The sequence below is a fragment of the Pseudophryne corroboree genome, chromosome 2 (assembly GCF_028390025.1).
Source record: "Pseudophryne corroboree isolate aPseCor3 chromosome 2, aPseCor3.hap2, whole genome shotgun sequence".
Classification (NCBI taxonomy): Eukaryota; Metazoa; Chordata; class Amphibia; order Anura; family Myobatrachidae; genus Pseudophryne; species Pseudophryne corroboree.
Window position 1 is genome coordinate 375,156,180 of NC_086445.1, and position 14,182 is coordinate 375,170,361.

A 14,182-nucleotide genomic window follows, 5' to 3' on the forward strand; every position below is an offset into this window, starting at 1 on the left:
GAGATTTTGACTATATAGTCAAAATCGCTCAGAAAGTTAGTGCATATCGCTCTGTGTGTACACAGCCAGCGATAGCAATGCGCGTCCCCGCCAGGTCGCTATCGCTGCTAAAAATAGACGGTGCAGGCAAGTCAATTTTGGCTAGGTCGCTGGAAAAGAAAAAGCATCCTCTTGCTTAAATGAGTTAGCCAAAATCGCCCAAAGCCAAAATCGCTGGTAAAGTTAGTCAAAATCGCTGTAAAAGTTAGTCAAAATCTCCTACAGCCGGTTAAAGGGAAAACCCTCAGTCAAAATCTCCCATAGTTAAAATCTCTCCGTGTGTATGCACCTTAACCTTCATCTGACAAGACTTCATCAGGGGTTATCCTTTACTTTGAAGGCTATATAATGTACATAAATACAAAATACTGTCAAAATACCACAGCCGGCATCCCAAACATCCTGACAGTGGGAAGCGCTGGCATCCTGCTGCGGGTTGTGGGGGAGGTTAGAGGTTTAGGCACAAGAAGGGGGGTTAGGGATGGGGTGCAGGGCCGGGAAGGCTAGGGTTAGGGACCGGGGAGGGAGGGTTAGGTTTAGGCACATAAAAGGGGAGGTTAGGTTTAGGCATCAAGCGGGGAGGGTTAGGTTTAGGCAGCGGGGAAGGGAGGGTTACAGTTAGGAACCACCCAATAGAGTTAGGCACCACCTGGGAGGGTTAGGCACCGACAAGGGAGGGTTAGGGTAGGAGGCAGAAGAGGGTTAGGGGGACTTTAGAGGGGGCTGTCGGGATTCTGATGGTATGCCGCTTGGTATGTTGACTGCCGGCATCCTGTACATTGGTAATGCATACTGAACCCAGGCGCACTGTCAATCCAGATTTTAGTGATATCTATGCTTTGAGCACAGGTGACTTAATTAGTCCCACAGTTACTTTGATTTAACCATCTGTGCTGAAGCCTGGATATCCGTAAAACCTGCACTGTTAGTGTGCATTGAGGACCGAGGTTGGGAATGCCTGGATTAGTGTATAGCTTTACATTAGTTCTGATATCACTATGAAACAATTGTAAAATGCATTTTTACATACATTTATATGTAGAAATTATTTTGTCACATATAAAAATGCCACTTCTGTATTAAATAATATATTGCACAACAACATATTTAAATTGGTTTATCCCTTTTCTTTAGGTGTCGCACAATCTCTTTGGAAACTGGAATGCAAAATACCCAACTTTGTACGACAATAATTCAGCTTTCATTTTCACCAGAGGAACTAAGTTTGATGTTCACTTTCCCACTTATCTACAGTATTTTCCAGATTCTATTTGCAGGTTTATTATTAGCAGGTGAGTCATTTATAACCTCAGATACCTAGTGATCATTTTTGTACCAATGTAGACTCAATCATTAACTTCATAAAAATGACTGACATTTAAAGTTAAAGAGATAAACTGACAATAAAAATGTGATTTTCGTAAAAGTGCAACCAGCATTAGTAATAATTTAGGTTGGTAACTTCTAATGTTGAACAATGTGGGGTCCCCTACAAAAGTCTAACCAGCAACAGGGTATGCAGGCTGGGCTGGTCACACCAGAACAGGGTGTCAAGCAGCATGGGATCCTTTTGTCATAATGTGAACAACCTGTGGCACCAGTCAGGTCAGGACAGGGCAGACGTATCTATGAAACTCAAGTGCACACAAAAAGTGCACCCTGCAGGGAAACCAGTACTTAATAAAATGTCACCTGAGCTCTTCCTGATTGGTCCCCTGGGAAGGTGAGAGGTTGTGTAATAAGTAAAAGTAAGAAATATATTTTAGATGTGTGTGGAATTACATAAATGAGGATCCCTTATACGGTCCAATAACACTAATAATAATCTACATATGGATTCACACCCACTTATAGTTTTGTAAAATGAATTTGCATATTTCAGAGGTAATCTTGAAAACTTGTATCTGCAATATTTTTTACTATATTTTATATTTCTTTATATTCTTATCAATGTCAATAAAAGGCACTCGTGCAAACATTCTGCACAAATACTGTTTTTCCCCTTTCATAGGGTCATACCCTTATTTCTGTGCAATTGCAACACTGATGTGGATGCAGTTAAAATACCGGCTGTCGTGATCCCGGTGTTCAGGAGACTGACGCCGGAAGAAATGTAGACTGTGTCTGCACAAATACTGTTTTTCCCCTTTCATAGGGTCATACCCTTATTTCTGTGCAATTGCAACTCTGATGTGGATGCAGTTAAAATACCGGCTGTCGTGATCCCGGTGTTCAGGAGACTGACGCCGGAAGAAATGTAGACTGTGGGGGTTATTCAGAGTTGATTTGCTAAATTAGCAAAGAGTGCGATTGCACTACTTACATGCTCGGGTACCCCAGCATGTGAGGCACCGCCCCGTGATGCAATTGCAATTGAATTGCAATCACATTGCAGAAACCTCAGCTAGTGGTTGAGCCCTGGCTATGCAGCATGGCTGCGTAGGCAGGCGCACCACTGCCATGTTAACTATAGCAGGAAACGTCCCCGGCCGGCCCCGAAAACGTCCATGACAAGCCTGCATTGCCTGTTCTCCTCCCCGCAATGATGCGTCACCACCCCCAGGCGTCCATCACCTGTCAATCATGATGTGCAGCGACACAATTAACTAATACTCACCTAGGGGGGAGATGTACTAAGCCTTGAAAAGTGATACATTTCACGGTGATAAAGTACCAGTCAATCAGCTCCTAACTGCCATGTTACAGGCTGGGTTTGTAAAGAAACACTGTACATATAGTTGGAGTGTAAGTGTACATATCTCAAAAATGTCTATGTTTCTCCAATTGCATGTTTATTACTTCACTTACATTTACAAGTATTTGTATCAATGTGTATAAACATTTTATTCTTAGGTTATCGTCTGAGTTTATATTTTATGGGTAACAAAGCAGAGAATACAGAGGAAGGAAATAAACCGGATTCATTAAATGGAGAAGTGAACAACGGATTCCATTTGGATGACAAACCTAGCAATGGAGCTATCTAATAAGACCATGATATATTCTGTACCATCGAATCTAACCATTAAGATTAACATACTGTAACTAAAACTCTCTGTATTATATTGTAATCGGTGGCAGATTTTACACCCCCTCCCCCCCCCCCCCCCCCCCCCGGTAAAATCTGCCACCTCAGCTCAATGTCAGTGAGCCAGATGTAGGCTTCACTATGACTGCTAGGGATTTCCTATTGGAAGTCACACCTGTCAGTCACAGATACTACAGGCAGTCCCATTGAGAGCTGTTTCCTTGCTCTGGGACTGACAGATTGGTCTGCGATTAGCAGGGAGAGGGCTTCCTGTGGGAAGCCACTCCCTGCCTTTCATGCAACCCAATCTGGCTTCTATGGGCTGCAGCTGATGCAGTCCATAGAAGCTGGTATTTTGCACATGTACTGTCAGGCCGCCGCTTGTGCACATGCACAGATCCATTGCAGCCTGTCCCAGCACCTGCCAGATCCATTGTACAGGTTCTGGGACAGGCTGACAGTGGCTCGGCTCTCCTCTCTTCCTTTCCAGGCAGCGAAAGCCCCTCTACCCCAGGCAGGTAGGAGCCACCGCTGATTTGTAGTTTGTACTTTATATATAATATATAATAATATAACTCAAATGTAACTAAAATGTTTTGGTATGTTTTTGTATTTGTTAATAATTTATTATAACAATTTATTTCATTAAATGTTGCATTTATATTATTATTTTCATGTTTAACTACAAGTTAAAAAGAGACATTATGAAACCATTTTTGATTCAGCTGTCATGTTTTCATGGGTATTAAAAAAGTAGAAATTACTATTGTTGAATGTATTTGAAAATATTCTGATTTAGATATACCGGTATATGCAACACGGGGAATTTATTATCTACAAAACTACATGACTGTATTTTTTTCAGGTTATTAACAAAATTTACAAAATGACAGCTTTTGTAGGCTGCCACTTCCCTGCGGGTTGGAGGTGAAAATGTAAAACACCACTTGAATTTGGATAAAGCCCGGCATGCTTTACACTGACCGCGAGTGCTGTTTTAAATGTTCACTTATAACTTACCAAGAAGGGTCAGCTTACAAAAGCATCTGCTTCATAAATAAAGCCCATAGGGTGTGATGTGTCATGCATTTCATATTCCATGCTATTCATACTGTCACTTATCGCATGCATAGCAGCATTTATTAATGCTGTATGCATGAATAAATGCAATGGAAAAGCTCTTCCGATAAGAGCTGTCCTTTGCGTTGCGAGGTCTTTCAGGTTTATAACTAGGACGATCCTGAAGACTGTGCTGATTAATTTGATTTGTGCGACACTTGTATATTGTGTGTGTCTGATTCTGTATACAAAGCACAATGGAACTTGGCTTGGAAAAAATCTGTTGCTGCTGCATCGCAGCGCATCGTATACAGATTCAGACTCAGTCGCACATAGATATACAAGTCTCGTATATAAAATGAATCAGCACATTCTTCTGATGCATCCTAGTCACATCACATTGCGACTAAGATATCTGATAGTTTAGACAGATGGGGGTTAAAGATCACAAGTTAGAATGTATAGGTGTATATGCTCGTATTGACACTAGGGTTTGGACTTCCTGATTAGTGAAATTGAAAGTACTGTCAAATCACATCCAAAGTGTGATTGTACTGGTATGTACCAAGCTTAACAATAATGTCACCTACGGTGTATTTGACAACAGTCAACCACCGTACTTAGGAAAAGATAAATATAAAACTTATGGAAAATACTAAAACCCTAAATGTATATACAGTATGAATGCTCAATGGAATATATGATCATTGTGTGTAAAAATGTATGTGTCAGCAAATCTATTGATCAAAGGAGGTCAAATAAAATATTGTCCATATTGTCCATACAGGGCTGCCAATACTTTTTGTGGGTTTGGATTTTAGGAGGGCATGGCTTCGGGAGGGGGTGCAGAGTCTTACATTTTAATATAACCAAACCTTTTCTAACATTACCTTAAATCTATTTTACTTTACCTTTACCTTATCTTTATCTTACCTTTACTTTTCCTTACCCTAATCTTATCTCTTTCAGTTACAGTATTTACCTTCCTACCATCTTCTGTGCATTTCTCCCCTGCTTACTTCACAATCGCAACCGTATGAATATAAAATATACTTTTGTGATATTTTTATGGCAACCTTAAATCAAACAGAAACAATATGTAAACAAAAACTGAGAAAATGTCATCCAATAAGATCCATAAACCCTTTACTGCTGGAAATGTCTGCAAAGGTGTATGGATTAAACGGATAAAAATTTACGTCATGTGGAAATCAGTGTAAATAAAACCAATCCACCTGACATTCCGTTGAAAGGTGAATCACTATATTATATTTATCTATTGCTTATAGAGGATGACTGTCATCCCCACTGAGTAAGAAGAAGATTACTGAAATATACACACACATAAACATGCATCTGCATGTGGTTAAGCTATTATCATTTTATTCATACCTCAAATGTCTCCAGTATTATTAACAATAGTAATTCGTCACTTTGCATCATTTAAGAACATGGAAGAATGCAGAGTAAAAGCCCACTTCATGGCTTCATGTGCCGATTGTTACTACTTTGTCTTAGGGACTAATTCATGTTTCTACACATATGCCTATGCAGCTGCAAATGTTTAGGCTACGGAATTGGTAATCATCGCAAATGAAGCTGTCACCCAGAATAGAAGATAGATCTCCACCGAAGGCATAGCACACTCATTCACAACTGCGTATACATACACAGCCTATATGCAATAACGGGAAATATCGACTGCTAGGGTACACTGTGGTTACACAGACTGGACACAGCAATAGCGAACAGAGCCATAACTAGACATTTTGGTGCCTTGTGCCAGTAACAGAATTGGTGTCCCCCATATTTAAACAGGTAGAATGCGCACCAAAAATATAGGGACATGGCTTCATGGGGAAGGGACGTGGCCACAGAATAGTACCAAATCACATTACGCTGCACAGTAGTGCCCATTAGTCACACTACACCATACAGTAGTGTCTGTTATTCACTTTACACCACACAGTAGTATCACTTATACACATTATTCCATGTTTGAGCCCCTTATATACATTACTCCAGTTAGACCCGCCTTATACACATTACGCCAGGTAGAGTCACCTTATATAAATTACGCCAGGTAGAGCCCCCTTATACACATTTCATCAGGTAGAGCCCCCTTATACATATTATGCCAGGTGGAGCCCCCTTATACACATTATGTCAGGTGGAGCCCCGTATACACATTATGCCAGGTAGAGCCCCCTTATACACTTTATGCCAGGTAGAAGCCCCTTATACAGTGTGTGTGTGTGTGTGTGTGTGTGTGTGTGTGTGTGTGTGTGTGTGTGTGTGTGCGCGCGCGTGTGTGTGTCCGGTTACACATAGCTTCCCACACAGCACTGCTCCAAGACCTGACAAGCTCCTTCTTTCCCACTTTCTTGCCAATAGGCAGACTTGCACAGGGGATGACTCTCACGCTGCAGAGCACTGCCTGCTATAGCATGCACAACAATCAACACTGCCCCCCACCCCGGCAATGCATACATTGCTAGCTAATCAGGGTAAGTGCAGACGGTGCAAATGGTGCACATGCACGAGAACTGCGTGGTGTGCAAGGCATCATCTGAACTACCCTAGTTGTGGCACTGGCAGCAACACAGGAGCCATGTTTTCGTATGTACATGATCGCAGTTGACGGCAAATATGCCCCGAAAAATTACCATGACACGTCTGCGTTTTTGCACCCACTCCCAGTGTGAGCTCTATTGCAATGGCACCTTGGCACATACGCAGTCTGCTGATAATACCTCCATGTTGTGTGAACATCAGCATTGCATACCAGCATCAATTAAGCCCTTAATGCAATAACTTTTTGTGGCAGTTGTGTCACTGTTTCAGGATGCGAATTCAAATTAGATTTAATGCATTCTATTAATGAGCTATTGTATATTTGGAGGTATTGCTAATTAAGCATACTATGCGGATGCTTTTTGGTCACATAGGAGGCGATATATCAAGCCTTGGAGAGAGATATTTTGGTAAATGTACTAAGGGGAGATAAGGAACCCAAATTAAATAGACAGAGAATATCCCTTTACATATATCTTCTCAATATGTACCAAAGGGTTTTATCTGTCTTCTGCCTGATACCTTACTGTCAGCTGTCTTCTCCAGAGCCGGATTTTGTCACTTCTAGTTGGCCGTTATCTGCCTTTCCTCAGTGAAAAAACAGGAAGTAATCTGTCACTTTTTTAAATAACATTTTTCTCTGCTGCAGCTGCATGGGACACCACTTAGGAGAGAGGTGAGCCCGCAGCAGAGTCAGGATGAAAAGTGTCTGTATGTGCAGTCAGTGACTTTTTGCTCACCCGTATTTGAATATTGGATTGTGACATAGCCCCACATCTAGAGCAGCTACCATTAGCACATCTATCCAATAATGAGAATGTTTTTACACTATGGGTGATATTCAGTTGTTGATCTTTTTTTATTGCAGCTATCAGGCCCATAGAGGTCAAGTTTAGCAGCTAAACCCATAAAAATAAATGGGTACGACATGAAAATTCCCATTTGGGAGCCCAAACTGGTCACATTTCATGCATTTCAGCTCACCACCCATGGGGATCTGAGAGCTGCAATGCTGGCACTGGTAGCCATCATGCCCAAACCGAGCAACAATCATTTAGTGGCTGCGTCAGCATAATAACAATTGAATATAGAACTATGGTGTAGGAAGTGATTGCCAGTCATTGGCCAATACTCTCAACTGGACTCATCTTTCTCCATCTTTGCACAGCTCATAGCAGAAGAGTAATAATGGATTATACACTTTTGGATAATTCCACTTACTAAACCTTTCCCCAAATTATTTAGCAGTCAGATGGGTCCCTCTGAAATCACCAATTACCTGAAGCCAAGAGACAGCTCATGCCAATGCTTGCACTACTGTGTCTACCAGGGCTGTTAGTTGCCGGGTCCCGATTTGCTATGGAAGTTGGAGAAGGTTGTAGTAAGTGAGAGGATGTCCAAAATGGAGCAAAGCCTTCAAAGCATGCAAATAAAACAAGGTCTATTACAAAAGAAATTTACAATTGTAATAGTTGGCGCCTTACTTCATATTTTACATTAGCATGTAAATGGGGCAAAACGAGCAGTATTTTAGGATAGAAAAAAAAAGAAATCAGTTCAAATTAATTGAGGAAGCAGTCAATGTGATAGAAGGATATAGGAGACACGTTCACTGCAGCCAATATGCATAATTCTGTTAAGGGGGTACACACGGAGCAATGTGCAGCTACTTTCTAAGAAATCTGACTAAATTGCTTAGAAATTAGCTGCACATCACTCCGTGTGTAGGGGTGCCAGCGACAGCGATGCACCATCCCGCGCGTCGCTATTGCCGGTGCTAGATTGGCCTGCATGCAGGCACAATCTAGCACGTCGCTCATTTCACTGCTATTTCACTGCTGTGCTGTGCTGAAGAGGGACAGGGGAAGAGATGTGTGCTGAGCGGTCTGTGCTAGACAGCTCAGCACATATCTCTGGGAAAATCTCCCCGTCCGTCTGGCCCTATAGTGTCAAGAAACGTGTAAGGTGTTGCAGAAATTACTAGCACAGACAAACACACTGAAAAATGAAATGAGGACAAGCTTTAATGGATGTGTATAATGGAATATACAGCACTTAAGGGGTACATTTACTAAGCAGTGATAAGAGCGGAGAAATGAGCCAGTGGAGAAGTTGCCTATGGCAACCAATCAGCACTGAAGTAACATCTATAATTTGCATACTATAAAATGATACAGAGCTGCTGATTGGTTGATGGGGAAATATCTCCACTGGCTCACTTCTCTGCTCTTATCACTGCTTAGTAAATGTACCCCTTAGTGCATGGGGACAATTCACTAGATTCCTACATTTGTTCCTGTAACGTTGCCACCGCTGTGTAAATAAAGTGTTCAGGTTGAAGACCAATAATAAAGCAATTACTGCACTTAAAATAGTTTACATTAGTAGGATATAATATGTAAATCTTGGGTACTATATATATATAATTTCTTAAAGAACCAGAGTCATTGTCACCTACTGTACGTGCGGATCCTGGCATTCCTAGCTCTGGCAAAGGTTATCATTCCTACTCTATTTCTGTCTACCATATGTCCCTTTACAACCTTGCACACCATATCACAGAATAATGCATTGCAATGACTGGTTGTATTCACTGCCAGATTAAGGTCCACATGGGCCTGGAGCTGAAATTTAGGAAGGGCCTATTGTGTGCCTCGACAGGAGATGTGACAAGCGCTGCAGAGGTGTGACTAGTGATGTAGGGGTGTGGCCAGTGTGGTGTGGGTGTGGTATAAATAGGGGGAGTGGCCTATGCCATGTGAGTGATACAGTCACCACTTACTGATAGACATTACTTACTGACACACACGCACAACACAGATAAACTTACTGACATAGACACCACTTACTGATACACACACAACGCAAAACATACTGACACAGACACCACTTACTGACAGACACTATTTAATGACACATGCACGCACAACACAAAACTTACTGACACAGACCCACTTACTGACAGACACTACTTACTGAGACACACACAACACAGATAAACTTACTGAAACAGACACCACTTACTGACAGACATTACTTAGTGACCACACTCACAATGCAAAACATACTGACACAGACACCACTTACTGACAGACACTTCTTACTGACACACACAAAACAAAACTTAGTAACACAGACACTACTTACTGACAGACACACACACACAGACACTACTTACTTACTTACTTACTTACTGACACACACATACATCACAAAACTTACTGAAATAGACACCACTTACAAAGGAGATTTCAGGGCCTGGTGTGGGCTGCGACTCACAGGGATTTGCATGCCCCCTCAACTCTGACATCCAGGGACCCAGCTCTCCGAAAAGACAGCTGCCTCCTGCCCAGACCCTTCCCCTCTTTAATGAGGCATTATATTGTTGGGAAGCTGTATGCAGCAGGAATGGTACACTCACTGTAGCATAAGCATTTATTTTTGATGGACAAGGGGGCGGGGGCAGAGCTTATGACTGACACGGGGGCGGAGCCTCGGATACAGGGGCCGATTCAGACCTGTTCGCTAGGCTGCATTTTCTCACAGCCTGCAATCAGATCTGAACTGCGCATGTGCAAGCGCGACGGTCCGCAGCAATAGGGATCACCGGTCAGTGATGGAATGGTGCGAAAATTCCGAACGCACCGGCGATCACAAAGAGGTTGACAGGAAGAGGGCATTTGTGGGTGGCAACTGACCGTTTTAAAGGAGTGTCCGGGAAAATGCAGGAGGGACCAGGCGTTTGGAGGGAGGGTTTCATCGCTGAGTAAGTTCTGGGCTGAGGGGCTGAGTAAGTTCTGGGCTGAGCAGAAACTGCACAAACTTATGTTTGTGCAGTTCTACTACACATGCGATCACACACCTGCACACACACCATACCCTCCCCCTGTAGGCTGCCACTACCTGATCGCAGGGATGCAAAAAATGCACCCTAGCGATCAGGTCTGAATTACCCCCTTTGTTTTAACAAATATAGGTGAGTGTGTGTGTGTGTGTGTGTGTGTGTGTGTGTGTGTGTGTGCGCGCGTGCGTGTTTGTGTGTGTGTATATATATATATATATATATATAAACAATGGTCCCAGCATGCGGCGACACTCAGAGACTTTCAGCGGACTTGAAGTAGCAAAAACGAGTGTATTTAATCCATCACTTCAAAAAACAAAGCCAACGTTTCGGTGCTATGTATCAAGGTGATACAAACAAAGGGGCCCCACAGCCCCGAAACATTGGCTATGTATTTGAAGTGATGGATAAAATACACTAATTTTTGCTACTTCAAGTCTGCTGAAAGTCTCTGAGTGCCGCCGCATGCTGGGACCATTGTTTGGGGTGAGTGCCGATTCTCCTGCTTCCTATATATATATATATATATATATATATATATACAGTGGTCGAAGTGGAAATTTTGAAGTGGGGGTATGGAAAAGTCAAGGATGCAATTATGCGCGCGCTCCAGAAAAGGGGGCGTGGTCACCCAAAAGGGGGTGTGTCCCGGTAGTAGAACCCCTTATACTATCTAGTACTGGTGCCCCTTTCACCTTATAGCACACGGTACGAGCTGAAATTCACATTATAGCACACGGTACAAGCCGAAATTCACATTATAGCACATGGTACGAGCCGAAATTCACATTATAGCACACTGAATAAGCCGAAATTCACATTATAGCATATTGAATAAGCCGAAATTCACATTATAGCACACTGAATGAGCTGAAATTCACATTATAGCACACTGAATGAGCTGAAATTCACATTATAGCACACTGAATGAGCCGAAATTCACATTCTAGCACACTGAATAAGCCGAAATTCACATTATATATACATTTACATATAAAGCCACATATATATATACACACACTATCCGCACCCTGACAATCTCTTCTATAAGTTCCCCTCTGCTCACCAGTTGCCAGGTTGCCAGAGTATCACCATACGGGAGCTGGGCAGCTGCGCTGTTGAGTGGGAGCCGAGTTGTCACCTGGAGAAAGCCGGAGCTGGGCAGCGGAGATTTGAAATAGTAGCACCGCTGTCAGCTTGATGCGGCGGCGGCCTGGCGGGGAACAGTGCTCGAATAAGTGCCGGTATACCATACCGTTGAATACCGGCCCACTTCGAGCACAGTATATATATATACATATATTTTGAAGCAGCACTCCCAGTTAAGCAATCTGCTGGCTCCAGTGCCCCCCTAGGTACCACCTGCGAGGTCCACATATACCATTCTTTGGGGTGGTACTCGACTATATAATGCAGCCAAACGTAGGGATAACTTCAATGTTTCTAATCTTTATGCATTCGTCATCAGGATAAATATATACAGTAACACTTAAATAACATTCAAGGCTATGCAGTTTGCGTCCAGTAGAAGACTCTAACTATATGCGGGCATCAGAAACAATGTAAATATAGAATAACGTAAGGAAACAAAGTTGCAAACAAACAAATTCACTGCAACAGCCATTGACTGAAAAGCATCAACTCGCTATTGCATTACATTTAATTGAATTAACATGGCTGTTGTTTGCTGGCAGTAATTGGTGCCCATGCTTAGAACTTAAATAAAATTATACAAGTATATGAACACATAACTACATTATGCATAAATAGGATTATATTCATCTATTGGCGGTTGCCAGATAAAGGAGATTGCTTTTTTGGAGCACTCTTTTATCATGTATTTTAATTATTGATTTGATACGATTATTAATATTAAAACGTAACTTTTAATATTTTTACTTAAAATAGATGGGGTAGAATGAAGAAATATATCTTATGTGACTTAGAAAATAAATCAATGTTTGTCACCTTCTCTGTCTTAGTGATTTAGCTGATTTAGTAATCCCACTTCTCCTGCACTCCTTCCAAGTTCCATCATTCTGTCAAAGAATCGCTTACACAATTACCCATCCCTACTAAATCTAACACCTTTGTTTTTGTATGGGATGAGTCAGTCGCTGTCTTTATGCTGAACCATACTGCTTGATGATCACTGGATCCCAGGTTTTACACCGACTTTTACATCAGAAGCTCTGTCTTCGTTTGTAAGTATTAGGTCTAATATTGCATCTTTCCGAATGGGCTCACTCACCAATTCGTGGAGGGATGCTCCCTGCAAGGAATTCAAAATGTCCCTACTTCTAGTGGAACTAGCAACAGACACCTCCCAGTTTACATCAGGAAGATTACAGTTTCCCATGATTATTACCTCTCCTTTTAATGCCCGACACCTGGTCGTCTTGGGAGGGGGAATAAATTACCAGTGGACGTGACCATCTACCGGTAAACTGGGAGAGTCTGGAGTGGGGAGCTTCATTTAGCTCTTTGCTTCCCATCATTGCAGCACTGTCCAGTCCTCCCCGTCTTTCTTCTGCCTCTGGCCTGTCCGGGCCAGCAGTGCCGTGTTCTTGCTTCTTCCGCAGCAGCCGAAACTCTTCACCCAATGTCTTCTTCTCATGACCATTGCAACTGAACTGAAGGCTATGATGCTCACAGTAATTGTCTTACCATGTCTGTTTAAAAGTGACTCTGCAAGCCATGATTGCCCAGCATTTTGCAATTCAAGATTGAGTCGATGGCCAGTTCTGCCAACTTGACATCCTGCACTCCATGCAGTGGCACTGGGCGCACTAACCTAGTTACAGCCCTGATTTTACTGTCTGGGATTGATTTTAGCTTATAGATGAGTTCTGCTGAGGTTGTCATTGCCTGAGAGCCTCCTTGCATTTGTGGGTATTATTTCTACATTTCCTCTGTTGCCATATAGCAGGCTTTTTCAACCAGTGTGCCGTGGCACACTAGTGTGCCGCGACCAGTTGCAAGGTGTGCCGTGGGGCCAGAGCAGCTTCCTGCACCTTCAGAGTGAACTGTTGGCCCGGGCTCTTCTTAGAGGATCATTCATGCTCCGGCTGTGCCTTGAAGACGCGGCGATGTGATATCATAGGTCACGGCCGCCACGTCTCACCACCCAGCCGGCCCACCCGCCTGCACACACATCTTCCAGTTCCCGCCTGCATCCACAGCTTTCCTTGCCCACCCACATCCACACCTGCCGGACCGCCCACTGCTCAGTATTCGCAGAACTCCACTATGAACAACCCCCGCCACTGAGAGACAGGGAGGAGGACAGCTGACAGGTAGGGGCTAATATTTGTTATTTTATTTCTCCTGTGGGGAGCAATAGGATTCATGTGTGGAGAATAAGGATTTATGGATTTATAGGGGGAACAATGTGAATAATTCATGTTGGGAGCAATAGGATTTATGTGGGGAGCAATGTGATTGTTTTTCTGTGTAGGCCAATGTATGTGTGGACTTTTTATTACTGTGAGGACCAATGTGTGTTTTTTGTTTTTTTCTGTGGGTAACTGACGGTGTGCCTTGGCAATTTTAAAATCGTGTTCGGTGTGCCGCGAGTAAAAAAAGGTTGAAAATCACTGCCATATAGGATTGTTGTTTAATCTTGTAGAATTTTTTTT

At 42.6% G+C, this 14,182-nt stretch overlaps 1 protein-coding gene across 1 annotated transcript in view; it reads left to right on the forward strand.

Annotated features, from left to right (window-relative positions):
* Positions 1-3,026, forward strand: part of LOC134992100 (ileal sodium/bile acid cotransporter-like) — a 22,406-nt gene extending 19,380 nt beyond the window's left edge. Inside the window, exons 5-6 of the mRNA XM_063950762.1 lie at positions 1,174-1,331; positions 2,893-3,026. Of these exons, the coding sequence (XP_063806832.1) occupies positions 1,174-1,331; positions 2,893-3,026 (292 nt within the window). The remainder of the gene's footprint in view (positions 1-1,173; positions 1,332-2,892) is intronic.
* Positions 3,027-14,182: the final 11,156 nt, after the last annotated feature.